The following is an 18,799-nucleotide window of genomic DNA, read 5'->3' as shown; positions in this document are numbered from 1 at the left end:
GGAGCAGTGTGGGCCGGGCCGCAGGACCAATCGCGGCACTGGGAGACGGGGGCGTAGCCAATGACGAGGCCGAACGCCCTCGTCACGTGATGGAGGCAGCGACTTGGCTTCAGGCCTAATGAGGCCTTACTGGACTATGCGGCGGACTTCCTCAGGCTCCGGGGGCTGCCGCAGGACCTCCTCTTAGTCGGGTGGGGCCCGGCCACACTGCGGGGGCCCTCTTCTGGTACCAGGGGCCACCGAGGGGTATCACAGCGCTTCCGTGGGCTGCAGCGGTGATTTGGTGCGCTGAGCGACAGCGCCTGAGGGGCAGTCTAGGCTGGGCCGAAGGAGGGGGCCACTGGGGCCTCCAGGCCCGGCGGGACAGCGAAAACAGCGACAGGCTATCGCAGCGCTCGGGGACAGCAGGTGAGCGCTTGGGGGAAATGCAGCACCTCGCTGACAAGATGATTCCTGAGGGGGAGAAGCGCTTTAGAATACCAGTGCCTCACAGGGGGCTTCAGCGCTAGAGTCTTGAGGGCACAGTTAGCTCAAGGCAGGCAGGATGGGAGCAAATTGTAGCGCTTGGCCCACAGTTCAGTCAGGGGAAGACAGGTAGGCCCAGTTGTGGGCAGGGGATGCGCAGGGCAGCACAGTCCAGTACTTGGTCCCATGAAGCAGGTTTCTTGGCGCTTGGATGGTTCTGCGCCCTTAGTTGCTTGTTTCTTGAAGTGGAAGGGGGGGGGGGTGATGAGTTGAAGGCTTGAAGAATTTCTCCTCAGTCACTGCAGATGGGCCCTGGGGTTCCCTACCACAGGGGGCTAGCTTTGGACACCTCACCCAGCTTAAGAGGCAGCACCTTAATCCTGTCACTGCCAGTAGCATAGGTCCCTCACTAGGCCCTCCCGCCTAAAACTCCTGCGTGGGTTTCCCAGGTCAGTGATGCCCCAACTGACTAGAAAAAGTTCCCTCCCTTGCTTATATATGCCCAGGTCAGGTGACCACTCTCTAAGGCGGGAACAGTCAGGTCCGCCTTTCTTCTGGAAGGTTCCAGGAGCTTCCCCACTCTAACTATGGACAGGGGCTGGGTGACTGGTGTTGCAACATTGTATGGGGACCCAGCCTGCTAGTGTGCTACACTAAAAAGACCTTGCTGCAGTAGCAGGGGCCAGTGCCAGCCATGTTGGAAGTAGAGAGCACCTGCACCCTAACACATATTAGCTGTGAAAAGGTGCCCGAAGACCTAAGGGCCAACAAAAAGAAGGTGGGAAAAATGAGGCAAGGGCAAAAAAATCACGGGGAAAGACCACCCTAAGGCTGACAGGTCTAACAGATCTGATGTCATCAGCGCAGTCTCCGTACCGTGGAATCGGCGGAACCCAAATTGAGTATCATCGAGTAAATGGTGTTCCTCTATGAAAGCAGATAGTTTTAAATTCATTGCTTTTTCGGCCACTTTGGCCAGGAATGGAAGGCTTGCAATTGGCCGGTAGTTTTTCAATTCATCCTTATCAAGGTGAGGCTTCTTTAGTAATGGTTTGAGGAGAGTTTTTTTTAGGGCGTCTGGATAAATACCTGATCTGAACATGGTGTTGCAGATTAGAGTAATGGCAGGTATAAGCACATCGATAATAGGTGGAAGAATTTTAAAAGGACAAGGATCAAGTGCAGAGCCTGTTTTGATCGTGGTGATGATTTCCGCAGTTTGAGCGTTGGTGATATCTGTAAAATGAGTAAACTTGGGTGCAGAGTAAGTCGAGGTTTGGGTAATAGAGGGGGTATTAGTATTATTTGAGAAAGCCGAGAAGATGTCATTGACCTTCGTGAAAAAGAAGGTAGCCAGGGCATCGCAAAGAGATTGAGAGGCAGGTGGGTTCAGATCAGGGGAGTAACCAGCTAGCTGCTTGGTGGTATCGTAAAGTTCCTTAGAGGAGTTTTTTGCTAGCTCTATCCATTCACTAAAGTACTTTTTCTTAGCCTCACTGATCATGGTTTTATATTTGACCAACGTCTCCTTGTAGCGAATTCTGTTGTCTTCGCTATAGGCCTTCCGCCAATGCCTTTCCTTGTTCCTGCAGAGTTGTTTCTGGGTTCTTAGTTCTTCAGTGAACCAAGGTGCCGAGGGGGCGAGTCTGTTTCTGGTCGCCTGTTTAGTGGGAACCAGTGAATTAGCGGCAGTACCCAGCCAGTCGTGGAATTGCTTGGTGGCAATGTTGGGGTCTGCGGAAAAAATGGGGTTGGAATTACCAAGTAGCGTTTTCAGGCTAGGACTATCTATGTCATTCCAGGCTTTAAACGGTTGACGGGAATTGGCGAATACTTTAGCGGTGAGTGTTTCCTGGATGATGATGGAGCCCAAGATGGAGTAATGATCTGACCAAGTGAAAGGGAGGATTTGATTTATGTGGATATCTTCCAGATTGGAGAAGATGCCATCCAGTGTATGGCCACCGTCATGCGTAGGAGAGTTAACCAGAAGGGGAAGACCAAATGTCTTCATATATGAGATAAGAGATAAAGTATCCCTATCCTCTAGTTTGTCTAGGTGAAAATTAAAATCACCCGAAACTGTAAAAGAGTCTTCCAGAGCCAGGGATTCCAGGATAGAACTCAAATCCGTGATAAAGTCTGATCGTGGTCGTGATCCAGGTGGTCTGTATACGAGGATCCCTTTGAAGTTGTTGGAAGGGGATAGCATGATTGCGAATTGCAAAGCTTCGCAGGAAGATGACGGGGTGGCAGTAATTCTCACATTAAGTGAGTCACGGGCGATAATCGCTAGTCCGCCCCCTTTTTTATGCTGTCTATCGTGTCTATAGATTGTGAAACCTCTTGGGACTGCAATCACTAGGTCTGGGTCGGATGAATTGTCCATCCAAGTTTCGGTCATGAATAATATATCTAAATTCCTATCCTCTATCAAGTCTGCTATATCCTGTCGGTGTTTACCGAGCGAGCGTACATTAGAAAGTGCTATTGATATGCTGGTATGTGTATTTTTGTTAGCACTGGAGGGTGATTTAATGGCGAGGGGGATAGAAACCATACAATGGGGACAGAACTGTGTGAAAAGACCGGGAAGGGATATTGGGTCAAGCTTTCGACAATCGCAGTGATTGTGAGGACGCATCTCGAGCAGCTTAATATTAGAGTAGTGTAGACAAGTCGCTGTGTTAAGGGGACCAGGGGTGGTGGCCTTGGGCCCGGTCCAGGCGCGGACGGACGCAGACGGGCTTGCCTTTGGCGCGCCGCCGGCGCGCCCGCTGCGCCCGCCCGCTGCGCGGATGGGGAGGGTTAATGTTTTTGTACATGTAAGGGGCGGGTTTAGAGGAGGGTGGGAGGCATCCAACAACTGGACCGCAACCCTTCCTCCCAGCAAGATGGTGTCTGAAATGGGTGCAGTTATGGTGGCAGCGCCTTAAATCGGCTGCGCCGTGCACAACAAAGGAATTGGCGGCTTCGGAGCGAGGCTAGTCTTGCGCCGAAGTGCAAAGAGGTAGCGTTTAAAATAGAGCTGTTAAAATATATACAGATTTTAAAATACACGTACTTCGTATTTCAAGAGCGTGCAGAAAGGCAGTGAACAGAAAAGAGCTGAGAGCCCCCGGCTTCCGCCTCAGGGGAGAATATGGCAAATATCACAGCTATAGTATGTGACGCCCTTAAATATACTGGGAGGGTGGGAGGCATCCAACAACTGGACCGCAACCCTTCCTCCCAGCAAGATGGTGTCTGAAATGGGTGCAGTTACGGTGGCAGCACCTTAAATCGGCTGCGCCGTGCACAACAAAGGAATTGGCGGCTTCGGAGCGACGCTAGTCTCGCGCCGAAGTGCAAAGAGGTAGCGTTTTAAATAGAGCTGTTAAAATATATACAGATTTTAAAATACACGTACTTCGTATTTCAAGAGCGTGCAGTAAGGCAGTGTACAGAAAAGAGCTGAGAGCCCCCGGCCTCCGCCTCAGGGGAGAATATGGCAAATATCACAGCTATAGTATGTGACGCCCCTTAAATATATTGGGAGGGCGGGAGGCGTCCAACAACTGGACCGCAACCCTTCCTCCCAGCAAGATGGTGTCTGAAATGGGTGCAGTTACGGTGGCAGCGCCTTAAATCGGCTGCGCCGTGCACAACAAAGTAATTGGCGGCTTCGGAGCGACGCTAGTCTCCCGCCGAAGTGTAAAGAGGTAGCGTTTAAAATAGAGCTGGTAAAATATATACAGATTTTAAAATACACGTACTTCGTATTTCAAGAGCGTGCAGTAAGGCAGTGAACAGAAAAGAGCTGAGAGCCCCCGGCTTCCGCCTCAGGGGAGAATATGGCAAATATCACAGCTATAGTATGTGACGCCCCTTAAATATACTGGGAGGGCGGGAGGCGTCCAACAACTGGAACGCAACCCTTCCTCCCAGCAAGATGGTATCTGAAGTGGGTGCAGTTACGGTGGCAGCGCCTTAAATCGGCTGCACCGTGCACAACAAAGGACTTGGCGGCTTCGGAGCGACGCTGGTATCGCGACGCCGGAGACGACCCCTGTTTCTTTTGCTGCTTCCCCTGATTTTTATTCTTCCAATTCTGTTTTGGAAAATTTGGATGGTTGTCTTTAGTAGACTTTGCTATTTGAGTCTGCGGTTGAGTTGCCGTTTTAGCAAAAGGCTTAACACCCAAACTATTGCGGCCAATGGTCTTATAAGCCTCCGCAATAATTCATGGTAACGCTCGGGGTTTGTCGACGTCTTGGACAAGGCGCAAAGCATTCGACACCTGAAAGTTAACCGCATCTCCCTTTACATTACAAAAGATGAGATCAGCAACTACGTCAAACACTCCAACGAGCCTCATTCTCAACTCGACAGCCGCCTCCGCACTGTGCTCATCCGGAACATGCTTGATCACAGAGGGCAAGACATTCATAGACAGCGCGCAGAAATACTTCGCATATTCTGCTGCAAATACTTTACCCCAAATCTCACAATCTGTTAACTCTGGCAATAAGTCTTTCTGCAAACTAATTGTGAGAATCCTGTGTTTTTCCACAGGAGTGGTATTAGGAAACACTGCTTCCAGTTGGTCAAATTTCTCAGCATGACAATAAGGCATATCGTACTTAGTTTGAGGGTGCTTGCCCATTACCAAATTAACCGAATTAACCATGAATGGACTAATCTACATCCCGGCCGGTCCAACTTGTTCCGCTGCAAGAAACATATTGAACCAAAACCCTATGTACTCCAACAAAAGAGGTATACAGTTGATACAAGTCGTCAATCGGGGCATTGAGATAACATGGATATGGTGTGAACCCGGCTAAGACTGGCCAAGTTGCCCCAGGAATTGACAAGCGACCTAACCGAACCGGAGTTACGGTGTGGGGGAGGGTGCCATACAACCAAACACGATGCTGCCATGGCGAAATTGGAATCTCTTGTGTCCTATATGGAGTATAGTTCACAGGAATCGCAGTGTGAGTGTATGTATGAAATGTATCCTCATCTGCATTTATTGCAGGAAACGTGACCCAAGAGTAGAAAAGCTCAAAGGAGAACGCCGACTATGCACTCACCACAAAGATAACAGACATACCATCGTCTGGTACTCCAAACTGCGTCAGATGACGCCGGAGCGCTGTCCAACTATGCTGAGCTATGTCAATATCACCCATGAGGACATAGAGATGAAAAACAATTTATATAAATTGCAGTACAACAAAGGGTAGTATTCAAAATGTGAACCTTTTCATGAATCTCATGCTTGAATTAACCTATAACACATTCATATAGGTAGGTTAATCCGTCACACATGTTAACAGGAAAAGGTGTTGAGGGTATTGTGGACAGATACGAGCACTAATCAAGACTTTGGGCGCCATGTTGCGGGAATTCTGCTCATGCACAGAACTATGCGCAGGAAACCAGGACCTCAGTGTATTGTGGTGTACCAAAAATCCACCTCAGTGCCCAGAACCCCTATCCGACTAGCAACAGTGTCTCATTCATTCTCCATACTACAGCGAAGCTACCAATGAACATGCGACTTTGGGACCTCTCAGGAATAGTGGGAATCAAGAACACTCTTTTGTTTTTATTCTCATAAATGTCCACAACGTGAGCAATCAGAGACACGGTATAGTTTAAAATGTTTATTTCAACTACGTGCTCTAAGATGCAGTATATTTGCTAACATAAGTAAAAAGATGCATAAAATCAATACAATCAACATTGTTACAATTCCATAAAATACAGAGGGAAAAATCATATTATAATGATAGTGGAACCAGGTCTATAGCGCCTTGTGTACCACCCTCCCCTTGCTAGGAGCTAGGTATTATAATAATAGAAGATCTCTAGGTTAAAACCGGGAACCCCATACCTCCAAAGTCAGGTGAAGTGAATCGCATCCCAGATCAGCAGAGCTCTTTGTTGATTGAAAGGTTTTTCCCAAGTGCTAGACTCATGCATGCAGTGCAATATTAAAAGCACCTGAGTTTCAGAAATGAGCAGCTGTGTTCGTGTTGTGTTTAGAGCGTGGGCCGATCAACCTGCATCAACAGCATACATTGTTATTTTAACCTCGAACACTTTGTGCAGACTTGAGGTCGCAGTGTGAATCTGGAGATGTGAAAAACAGATCGTTCTCATGTGAATGAAAAGCAAGCAGTTTGTCTTTATAAAAACAGAGATGTAGTGTCGTGTGCAAAAGCAGCAAAATGGCGTTTTCGCAATTAACTCACTTATGCTAATATAGTAATGTGTGCAGGCAGAATCATATTCATCCCTACACTTTTACAGGTAGCATGAACAGGAACACTTGGATGTTTTTCTTTGCAACTCTTCATCGCCAAATAAAAACCATCAGTGCTTCTTTTCTTTTATTTCACATTGTGCTAGTCTCCCAGTGGATTTCCTGTTATATCACGTTTTTTTTCTATGTGTACCGAAGTGAACAATGACTGGGAACAGACACTTTTATTATTCTACAAATCTTTGGTTTTCTTCATTTCTTCTAGTCGACTCTTCATTCATCTGGTATTTGAATAACACACATAATTATATATTTGTTCCTGTAATTCCTTTATCTCACAATAACGGCACTGTTCTGCTCCTGTATATGTCCTCAGATGAGTCAATATTATTGTTAATGTTCTTAAGTTCTTTTTAAATTCACTGCATCTCTAGGATTATTTCTAAGTGAGTTAAATGAAGGTGTGTGTTCGCTGAGGCTATTTAGGATCAGAAATTGACAAAAGCTCGTCACACTTTTAGTGCAATTGTAAGGTTTACCCCAGGTGTGTTCGCAATCGACAAAATCACTTCTGACATTCATTGCAATGCTCTTCTTTACTCTGTGTATGTTAGTTGATGTATCCGTAGGTTTAATAACTGACAGAAGATATTCACACATTCACTGCACCTGAAAGGATTTTTCTCTGTGAGCATTAACTGATGAATCCTTAATGCAGAAGATTTCCTAAAGGTACTTCTACACTCACTACAGTTGTACGGTATTTACAGAGTGTGTGCAAGCTGATGTCTATATAGGCTTGATAACTGACTACATTTATTCACACATTCATTGCACTTGAAGGCTTTTCTTCTGCGTGTGTTCGCCGATGCCTGTTTAGAATTGATAATGGACTTCAGCTTTTCAAACATTCATGGCATTTAAAAGATTTGTTTCCCCTTTGTGAGCTCGCTGATGATTTCTTAATGCTGAAGAGTAAATAAAACTACTGCCACATTCATTGCAATGGTAAGGTTTTTCCCCAGTGTGTATTCGCTGATGTCTCTGGAGGTTTGAAATGTGATTGAAGCTATTTACACATTCAGTGCAATGGTATGGTTTTTCCCCTGTGTGTATTCTCTGATGTGTTTGGAGGTTTGAAATGCGACTGAAGCTCTTTACACATTCACTGCAATGGTATGGTTTTTCCCCTGTGTGTATTCTCTGATGTGTTTGGAGGTTTGAAATGTGATTGAAGCTCTTTACACATTCAGTGCAATGGTATGGTTTTTCCCCTGTGTGTGTTTGCTGATGTCTGCGGAGGTTTGAAATGTGATTGAAGCTCTTTACACATTCAGTGCAATGGTATGGTTTTTCCCCTGTGTGTGTTCGCTGATGTGTTTGGAGTTCTGCTAATGTACTGAAACTCTTGGCACATTCACGGCAATGGTATGGTTTTTCCCCTGTGTGTATTTTCTGATGTATGTGTAGCTGTGAAATCTGATTGAAGTTCTTTGCACATTCCTTGCAATGGAATGGTTTTTCCCCTGTGTGTATTCTCTGATGTCTGTGGAGGTTTGAAATGTGATTGAAGCTCTTTGCACATTCCTTGCAATGGTATGGTTTTTCCCCTGTGTGTGTTCGCTGATGTGTTTGGAGTTCTGCTAATGTACTGAAACTCTTCACACATTCACTGCAATGGTATGGTTTTTCCCCTGTGTGTATTTTCTGATGTACGTGTAGCTGTGAAATCTGATTGAAGTTCTTTGCACATTCCTTGCAATGGAATGGTTTTTCCCCTGTGTGTATTCTCTGATGTCTGTGGAGGTTTGAAATGTGATTGAAGCTCTTTGCACATTCCTTGCAATGGTATGGTTTTTCCCCTGTGTGTGTTCGCTGATGTGTTTGGAGTGCTGCTAACGTACTGAAACTCTTGGCACATTCACTGCAATGGTATGGTTTTTCCCCTGTGTGTATTCGCTGATGTGTTTGGAGTTTTGCTAACGTACTGAAACTCTTCACACATTCACTGCAATGGTATGGTTTTTCTCCTGTGGGTATTCTCTGATGTGTGTGGAGGTTTGCAATTTGACTGAAGATCTTTACACATTCATTGCAATGGTATGGTTTTTCCCCTGTTTGTATTTGCTGATGCTCTTTTATGGTTTTTAATTGGCTAAAGTTCTTGACATATTCAGTGGAATTGCACGATTTTTCTCCTGACCGTGTTTCCTGAAGGGTCAGCATAGTTAATAAACTACATGCGTTATTTTCACATTCCCTGTATGTGTGTGATATTGTGGATGCTTGATTTCCGATTTAACAATAAAATACGAGACTCACTAAATACCTGCCACATTCGTAATATCAGTAAGGCTTCCTTGTGGGTGATTGCCTCTTTAGATTGGATAATGGCTTCGCATGCTTGCAGGTAAAGCTTAATCTTTGTTCTGGTAGGTGCAAATTGGGACAATACTCTGTACTTTAGAGAGCAGATCTCCGCTTTCCTTTAGCCTTCAGTTGTTAGGCCCCACTTCGTTGTGCTTTTCCCTGGTGCCTGCGGTTTGGCTCGGAAGAGTTTGCAATATACCTAGAGCACTGAATGGTGGTCTGTTGCCAGTTTAGACAGCGAAGCACTCCTCTAGGCATATCATGATGATGAAGCGACTTGTAATGTGTACAGCTACTCCAAAGAGTGTCCTGGGGCCAAGCACAGGTCAGAAAAGAAAGTAAATCAGTTTGTTTCAAACATGGACAAAAAGCCAAGTTTTCAACCTTTTTTAAACATTATCATATTGCTAACAGCTCAAAACTGAAGAGGGAGTTTGTTCCAAGCTATGGATCCCAAATAGACACGAGACCTTCCTCCAACTCTCATACCGGCCTCATGATCAAAGCTGGTGTTGGACGCTTGTTTATACAGCAGGTGATTTGTCAGTTTTGTTGCCTTAATTTTGTAGAGGTCATTTCTTCGTCTTGGGGTGTCGAGGTGCAGAGTTCAGACTCGTACACTCACTGAATTGCCTTTGACTGCTTCTTCCTGGATCTGTCCTCTGCCTCTGATTGCACTGATGTTTTTGGAGCTCCTTATTTTTGATAATTTTTTCAGGTTTGATGTGTTATCTTCATTATTCATAATCAATCCGTGCCTTTAAGTCCTATTTTCTATTGGATGCAAAGAAATGCAATATTACTAAATGCAAATGTAAAGAATGTGAATACACAATATTTAACCAGCTGGATAAGACATCTCTTCTCTACCATATTTAAAATTTAGTAAGGAACATTTTACCATACATGGATATTTCAATAAAACTGTGGTTGAACATGTCACATTGTATTTACTTCTGAAAAGGCAGTGATTTACCATTATTGACAGAGTAACTTACTAAAGAAAGGGCAGCCACAGAGAACTCGTGCTACAGGTAGAGTTTTACGTAGATAAACATGGACAAGATTTCATTTAAACAGAACAGATTGTGGAAAAAGAGAGGAATCAGGAAGCGCTGCTTTTAATTTAGTTTCAGGAAGTATCTACCAAAGATAGCTCTTCAGGAAGTGTATAACAAAGGTAACTCTTCAGGAAGTATTTAACCAAGGTAACTTGGAAGTGTAAGCCCTCGGTGGAGCGGGGGGGAGGCGAGAGCACACTGACAAAAGTCGCCCAGAGCCCTACCTTGTAGCGCTAGGAGAGGAGAGCGCTCGGAGAGCTCCACCAACGCGGAACAGCGGACCAGCCAGCCAAAATCACCGGAATCCCGCCACCAGTCGCGCCGCCGCCTAGGGACTACACTTCCCATCGGGCTTAGCGGCGGCGCGTTCCCCGACGCGGCAGAAGCGCCGGGAGGGGCGCTACAAATTTGTAAGCCCTCGGTGGAGCGGGGGGGAGGCGAGAGCACACTGACAAAAGTCGCCCAGAGCCCTACCTTGTAGCGCTAGGAGAGGAGAGCGCTCGGAGAGCTCCACCAACGCGGAACAGCGGACCAGCCAGCCAAAATCACCGGAATCCCGCCACCAGTCGCGCCGCCGCCTAGGGACTACACTTCCCATCGGGCTTAGCGGCGACGCGTTCCCCGACGCGGCAAAAGCGCCGGGAGGGGCGCTACAAATTTGTAAGCCCTCAGCGTCGCGGGACGCGAGTGGGACGCCCGGGGCGAAGCCCGGGCAAAGGGCGGGCCCTCTGTGGCCCTCAGAGGCACGAATAGGCCAGGCTAGGCCTCTCCCTATCAATCGACGGCCGGATCACCAAGGTACTGTTTCTATCTTACTACTTTGCTTACCTAACTGCATTGACGTGATTGGCCTGTATTTAAACAGATACTGACTTTCAGACACATTTATTTCACCCCATTGGCTCTTTCATTGGTTATTTCTGAGGACGAGCCCTCTGTAAGTTGTTTAATTTACTGCCACGACAATGGTGAAAAAACGGCCACCTGCACCGGTTGAGACAGTGAACACTCTAGACTCATATATGGTACAAGTGGTTAATGACATTAATAACAAGCGAAGGCAATCCCTCGGCTTAAGTCAATCACCCATCATGCCTTTTGAAAGTCCTTCCACAAGCGCACTTAGCACCGGGGCATCTGACCCACCGCAAGTAAACCCCGCATTACATCCAACAGATCTGACCCTTCATTCCAACGGATCCGCGGATATTAATGATGTTGACTCTGATCCTCGATCTGATAGAGTAGATCCGGTAGATCTTTCAATAAATGCCAACAACGACTCAAATCATCAGATATCCATCACGGAAGTAGCATCTCAATCACCGCGGCCCGCTATACGGGCGGTCAGAGCCTGCCGTAAATCCATAGCCAAACGGGGGGGGAAACACCTAGGTAGAAAAAAGGCCATCACCCCACCTCCCAAGCGGTTAGGGAAACAGGCTGATTTTGAGACTGATTTTGATACTGAGAGCGAGCCTAGAAGTAACAATGATGATGATCTCTTTAATAGGATCCAAGAAATGATGGACATTAAAATTAAGACTATAATCAATCCCCTGATCGGGAAATTGGATAAATTAACATCTGAGGTCAAAAAGCTGGGCGCAGCTCATAGTAAGCTGGCCGAAGAGGTGGAAAATCTGTCCTCTCTCGTCACAAATTTAATACCCACTAATGGGGAGGATATTCCTAGTGTAAGTAACCCACAACCTATTCAGCAGGGGTCTCCGCTCCTACCTTCATCACTACCAACCTTATTGCCTGTTCCTGGACAAGTTGTTGTTGCAGTAGACCCTGGCACTAGTATAACTTCCGCCCCTGTGGGAACACAGCAGGAGGATCTTTCAGCTCAATTTATCCTGGAAGCCTCACCGGTAGTTCTGGTGCTGGCAAACGTCCCTGTCTTAGCAGAAGGCAAAATAGAGTCTAATCAGGATTTAAAAGATAAAGCGCTGTATTGGCTCACTAACAATATGCATATGACAGATCAAGGATACGACAAGCTGGCAGGGGATATTGTCATGTCTAGGAGGGTATCCTGGATTGGAAGTAAGCCCAAAAAGTTCATAGGGGATTGCGTCATTTTAAACTTCGCAAACGCGGAGGTCCTTCCAGATATTCTGAATAATGTCTTTCCACCTCAACGACGTAGAGGCTCCATAGTCCCTCTCACTCTCAAGTTCTTTTTTGACAAGACCAAATTTTGTACCTTACCTAAACCTACTGGCTACAACAGACACACCATCAAGAGTAACTGGAGAGATGCCACCAGACCTCGACATCCAAATGATTGGCTTCAGCCTACAGTCTATCAGGACCCAGGAAGATTGTATCGCCCGATTGACCTGAACATCAGGCCTGTCCTGGCACGAGAGCCAAGAGGTAGTGTCTGGGACGGGGGCTTGCCGGGCGAGGTTCGCAACGCCTGGGGTCGTAGGCAAGCACAATGGCAGAGAAATGATCAGTTCCCGTATTACCCAAACACTCCTCAACTTACGTGGAATCCAGCACTACATGGCCAGGGCCAGGTAGCCACTCCGTTCGAGTGGGGCTTTAGCACTGGCAATAGGTTTGCCCCTCTATCTGACTTAAATATGTGTGATTGACTTGAACTAGGACCTAGGCATGCCAGGGAGGCATCGAACGATCCACCACCAGCAAGTGGTGCTTTGGTATCACAACATACAGACGAAAAAGTTCCAGCAGGTGCTAATAACCTAAAACCACCACCGTTCGACCCATGTAAGATCATAAGCTGGAACGTAGCAGGTACAAATGCAAAACGCCAGGACAAAGCTTGGCTGAGCTTTGTTTCAGAATATCATATCATCGCCTTGCAAGAAACTTGGGATACATCCAACAGTTTCTGGTTGGATGGATTCTCCAGTTTCGCTAAACCCGCAAGACCCAGCAGAGCGGGTAGAGCCAAAGGTGGTTTGGTGTTTCTATTCTCATTAGCCTTAAAAGGTACCTACAGGCAGATTAGCACTGACTCTGACAACATCCTGATAGTCGAGAGGGTGATCAACAAAGAACGCAGGACATTGTTTGTCAACTTTTATAATTCTGGGAACAGCGATTATAGTGGTCGCAACATCGCTAACCTGGAAAATATTTTAAACACAGTTTCACAGGATATCAATTTTCCTTTTGAGTTCATTCTATTAGGCGATTTTAATATTCATCCATGTGGTTTAGCCTGTAAGGGAAAAGATGTTGACGAGGCTGACGATGCAGCCACACGGGGACCTCATTTCGAACATTCCGTTGAGGGGCAGGAGCTCGAGGAGTTATTGGCCTACTTCGATTTATACGAACCTGACTGTGGGCAGAGAAGTCCAACTTTTACTGGTGCCCAACAGGGAACAGTGATTGACTACATTTTTGTATCATCTGGCATCTTACATCGGACCACGGCCTACTGCACAGTCCCCACACATTACAGTGACCACAACCCGGTCCTACTCAAAGTGGCTTGGGGAGCTCATTTGGGGCCACCACCAGCAAAGCCCAAACCTGCCCATCCCCTGAGGACCTCAGATCAAGACAGACGCGTAAAGTGGGCTAAAGTCATCCCGGAAAACTTTTATGAAATATGTTACCCAAAAATCAAAGCACAGGTGGATCAGTGTAGAGATCCGGGCACCCAAAGGCACAAAATCATAGTTGCTTATGAGGCAATTTGCGACCAGGTCTCGAAGGATCTACTTGCCAAACCCATCCAGGGTGCCGATGGTCATAAGCGATGGTTTGACCATGCATGCTCTAAAGCCCACAGAGAATTATTGGCGGCACTTAAATCTGCGCCTAGGATCAAAGAGGACATCGTGAGATTAAGGAGAGTCTATAAAGCAGCCATAAAGAACCGTAAAGACAATATCAAACACGAAACATGGGATAATCTCCTTTCTGCAGCAGTATTGAAGGACAGCAGGAGATTCTGGGAAATCATCAAACAGCCTTTATTTCTTGATGACAGCAACGATCCCTTGGACTGCGTGATCACCGACGAGTCTTGGTTGTCTTTCTTTCAAAAAGTATATGGGGGCGATGATGAAGGATCAAAGAAAGGCACACCGCTGAACATAGATGGCCACCACATCATTTTTAACCCTCAAGAAGTGGAAAAAGCCCTGTTGGCAACCACTAAACATAAGGCACCTGGGCCAGACGGAGTACCCGCAGACTTTTTTATGTTTTCACCTAAACTCTGGGCCGAGGTCCTGGCAAACGTATTTAATGCAGCTAACGGAAATTCAGCCCCCGCTTCATGGGCCAAATCTATCATCGTCCCTATTTTTAAAAACAAAGGTCGGCGGGACGACCCAGCATTTTATAGGCCAATATCCCTCCTGGACTCAACTGTAAAAATCCTGGGCAGAGTCCTTTTATCTAGATTGAGGGAGAACATCGAGGGTTGTGGTGGGCTGTCAGAACTGCAATACGGTTTCAGAGAGAGAAAAGGGACCATCGAACAATGTAGCAACCTGCACTTACTCATTTCTAAGTACACGGTCGCCAAGGAGGGTCCCGTATTTCTCGCCTTCATGGACCTTTCGTCGGCGTTTGATCTCGTAAACAGATCAAAACTGTGGGCGATCCTGTTAGAATTGGGCATAGACAAAGCTCTGGTTTCATTCATGGCAGCGTTGCATCAGGAACTCTTTGCAGCAGTTCGTGTGTCAAATAACGGCAGATGTACCCCCATGTTTAAATCTTTAAAGGGGGTACGGCAAGGGTGCATTTTAGCCCCTACGCTCTTCACCATGTATATCAACGGCCTAGGGGAACACCTGCGCGGCCAGGCCGCGGACGTCCCGCGTGCAGGAGATGTGCAAATACCGGCACTCCTGTACGCGGACGACGCGGTGCTGATCGCTCGCACTGGTGTCGGACTGCAGCATCTATTGGACGCCTTCGGCTCCTTCATGGGAAATTTGGACCTGAAAGTGAACGTGTCAAAATCTCACACGATGGTCATGGGGCGCGAGTGCACTAAAAAAAGCCATAAGTCATTCTTTTGTAGTGGGGTTCCTGTTTCGAAGGTAACCACATTCCCCTATTTGGGCGTTTTGTCTGACCAGAAGGGTACATGGGGGCCTCAGATAACAGCAAAAAGGTTGGCAGTAACTAGGTCTTCCTCAGCGATCCTTGGCTTCGCGGGCAAGTTGGGGGCCAGGCCCATGGAAGCCCTCTTAAAGATTTATAGGTGTAAACCCGTGGCTATCGCACTCTATGGTTCTCCAGTATGGGGTTATGCAAATCTTGAGCCCATCCAGAGAGCAGAAAATAAATTTATTAGATCCCTCCTCTCCTTACCCCAGTCAGCTCCAACTTACTCGTTACACCAGGAGGCGGGTTTACCCTACCTGTCGGATCTATTAAGCCTAGCGCCGCTGATCCTATGGCTGAAAATATGGTTGAATGACGATCTCCCACTGAACCATATTATTTTGAAAGATGTCCTATCCTTAGAAAAATTTAAGAGCATTCCATGGCTGGCCTATTTAAACAAATCATTTACCGATTTAGGCCGAGCAGAACTTTTTCTAAGCCCAGAAAAAATCAAGGCATCGGATATTGCACACATAAAAAAGGCATTTATGGAAAAGAAGGCAGCGCGCCGAGAGGATGTTGAACTAATGAAGCCCTCAGTTAGGTCACATAACCTTTTGGTTAGTGCTTCCTCCCTTGCCCCTTATCTCATTTTTGTTACACACCCCTATCACAGGTTTTTACTGACAAAGTTCAGGTTTAACCTGATACATTTTTACCTGGGTTCTTTTAAGAGATGGCAGAAGCCAGAGCTAGCCCCACCCTGCAGGTGTGATGACTTTTCGGTACAGGACACAATGCATTGCGTTATGTTCTGTAGCCTATATCATGAGCAGAGGAAAAAATATTTGCTCCCCATCCTGAAAGAAGCAGGTTTTACTCAGGTACGCCCGGCGCTGCTTCATCTACAGCTTGCGTCAAATCCACGTACAACCTTCTGCATCGCAAATTTTTTAGTGGCCGCAGCAAGGGTGAAAGCTGCTGGTCAAATTTCGCCTTCTTAACATTGTACATAGTATCTTTTAATGTGTATGTAGAGTGTCGTTTTTTAACATGCAATATCACATATGTATTTTATGTTATGTTTTACTGTTTATGTTTCTTTGTATGACTTGGAATAAGTCGAATAAAGATATCCTGACTGACTGACTGTGTATAACAAAGGTAACTCTTTAGGAAGTGTCTAACAAAGGTTACTCTTTAGGAAGTATACATGACAAAGGTAACTTTTTAGGAAGTATATATGACAACGGTAACTCCAGACACCGTCTTCCACAATGCTTTCATGTTCACACTGGATCAGCTCAAATGCCAACTCCCGCCTTTACCTTGCAGCTCATTAAGGGGCTTACTACGAGTGCGACGGCCCTCATGATCGCCGCACTCACGGTGGCGGTCCAACTGCCACCATCCTGGTGGTCTGACCGTCGTATTATGAGTGTGGTGGTGGGACCCCCACGAGGCCGCCACCCCGCGAGGATCAAGGATCCGGCTTTGTAGACGGTCTGCAAACACCCTGAATATGTTGACAGTGCCGATGCCGACATCGCCGAGCATATTACGGTCTGCATATCCACCGCCCTTTTCATGTCGGGAACCCCACCATGAAAAGGATAAAGGACATGCAGGTAAGGGGGCCCTCACAGGGCCCCGGACGATTCTGCTCCTGGGGTTGCATGCGGGGGGCACATGCTGTGCCACCCCATGGAATTGCACCCTTGTTCCTGCACAGTGTGGCATGCATGACATGGCGCAGGAACGTGCTGCAGGCACTCTTAAGGTGGTGGTATGCTGTTTAGACTCTCCAATGAGCCTAATACAGCCGCCGCGAGACCGCTGCTGCACCGCCCACCCACCCTGGATTTAGGTCATAATCCGGCGGCGGGGTCACAATGGGCTTGTCAGTCTGACTGGTACCTCCGCTGTGGTAGTCCCATTGGAAGACCCCCACACTCGTAATAAGCCCCTAAGTCCCCTTCAACTCATTTTACAGCCCTCCTGGCTCAAGCATTTCTGGATCCTTCTAACCTGGAAGGCTGGAGCATTATCCTGAGTTGAGGTGGATTTTCTATCAGCGGAATATATATCCATCTCCCTTAAACTATTGACTGATTCTGCCCTGAAAGACAACTTAAAAAGTGAGTCTTTAGTTCTTCCTAAAGTAGGTAAAGTTAAGGTCCTGTTGTATTTCAATCAGCAGCTCCTTCCAGGGTTTTCTGTGAAACAGAATGAGGGGCTGATTGCAAAGGCCCGTCTTTATATTGCACACAGATAACGCAAAGAAATATTAAATCATGTCATTTATTATTCAACGATATCAGTCATTTATTCCTTATAGAGAATCCATCACAACCAATAATTTAACTGAAATATCCCCCAATCCAACAGATGTGTGCATATTAATAATTCCTTTCCATGTTCCTGTTTTCCATGATATTTAACTTATTGTGGTCTGTCTGAAGGCCACAATGCTACTTTGTGACTCAACAGGGCTTTGGTAGAGCGGGAGGAGGTGTCTGATGTCCACAGGTGAAGTCACATTCCTCCATTCCCATATTTCTTTTATCCAGGCGTACCTCATTCCATGTCCTTCAGCTCCCTACTCCCCTCTGTTTGTGTACTCACTCTACACACTTGAAGCATGCACACAGCAGACGTCAGATAATAGTCATAGCCTGATAGTGCAGAGGCCATGGTTGGTAGTATGGTGATCACAAGCTTCGTGTCAGAAGGTTATCTGGGAGGTCCAAACAGAGGAGGCGCACAGGCGGGTGCTTATGAGGTACAAACAGAGGAGGCGCACAGGTAGGTGCTTATGAGGTATAAACAGAAGGTGCACAGGTAGGTGCTTAGGAAGTACAAACAGAGGAGGAGCTCAGGTAGGTGCTAATGAGGTATAAACAGAGGAGATGCACAGGTAGGTACTTATGAGGTACAAACAGAAGAGGCGCACAGGTAGATGCTTATGAGGTACAAACAGAGGAGGTGCACAGGTAGGTGCTAATGAGGTATAAACAGAGGAGGTGCACAGGCGGGTGCTTATGAGGTCCAAACAGAGGAGGCGCACAGGCGGGTGCTTATGAGGTACAAACAGAGGAGGAGCACAGGTAGGTGCTTATGAGGTATAAACAGAGGAGGTGCACAGGTAGGTGCTTAGGAAGTACAAACAGAGGAGGAGCTCAGGTAGGTGCTAATGAGGTATAAACAGAGGAGATGCACAGGTAGGTACTTATGAGGTACAAACAGAAGAGGTGCACAGGTAGATGCTTATGAGGTACAAACAGAGGAGGTGCACAGGTAGGTGCTAATGAGGTATAAACAGAGGAGGTGCACAGGCGGGTGCTTATGAGGTCCAAACAGAGGAGGCGCACAGGCGGGTGCTTATGAGGTACAAACAGAGGAGGAGCACAGGTAGGTGCTTATGAGGTATAAACAGAGGAGGTGCACAGGTTGGTGCTTAGGAAGTACAAACAGAGGAGGCGCACAGGCGGGTGCTTATGAGGTATAAACAGAGGAGGAGCACAGGTAGGTGCTTATGAGGTATAAACAGAAGGTGCACAGGTAGGTGCTTAGGAAGTACAAACAGAGG

At 46.7% G+C, this 18,799-nt stretch overlaps 1 protein-coding gene across 1 annotated transcript; it reads right to left on the bottom strand.

Moving 5' to 3' along the window:
- Positions 1–7,624: 7,624 nt before the first annotated feature.
- Positions 7,625–8,962, bottom strand: LOC147737798 (uncharacterized). Its single transcript, XM_086944989.1, has one exon. It carries the CDS (start codon positions 8,945–8,947, stop codon positions 7,625–7,627), a length of 1,323 nt encoding a protein of 440 aa, XP_086801115.1. The 5' UTR covers positions 8,948–8,962.
- Between the last annotated feature and the right edge of the window lie 9,837 nt (positions 8,963–18,799).

Source organism: Lissotriton vulgaris, chromosome 1_1 (genome assembly GCF_964263255.1).
Source record: "Lissotriton vulgaris chromosome 1_1, aLisVul1.2, whole genome shotgun sequence".
Taxonomy (NCBI): Eukaryota; Metazoa; Chordata; class Amphibia; order Caudata; family Salamandridae; genus Lissotriton; species Lissotriton vulgaris.
This window is presented reverse-complemented; position numbering and strand designations above follow the sequence as displayed.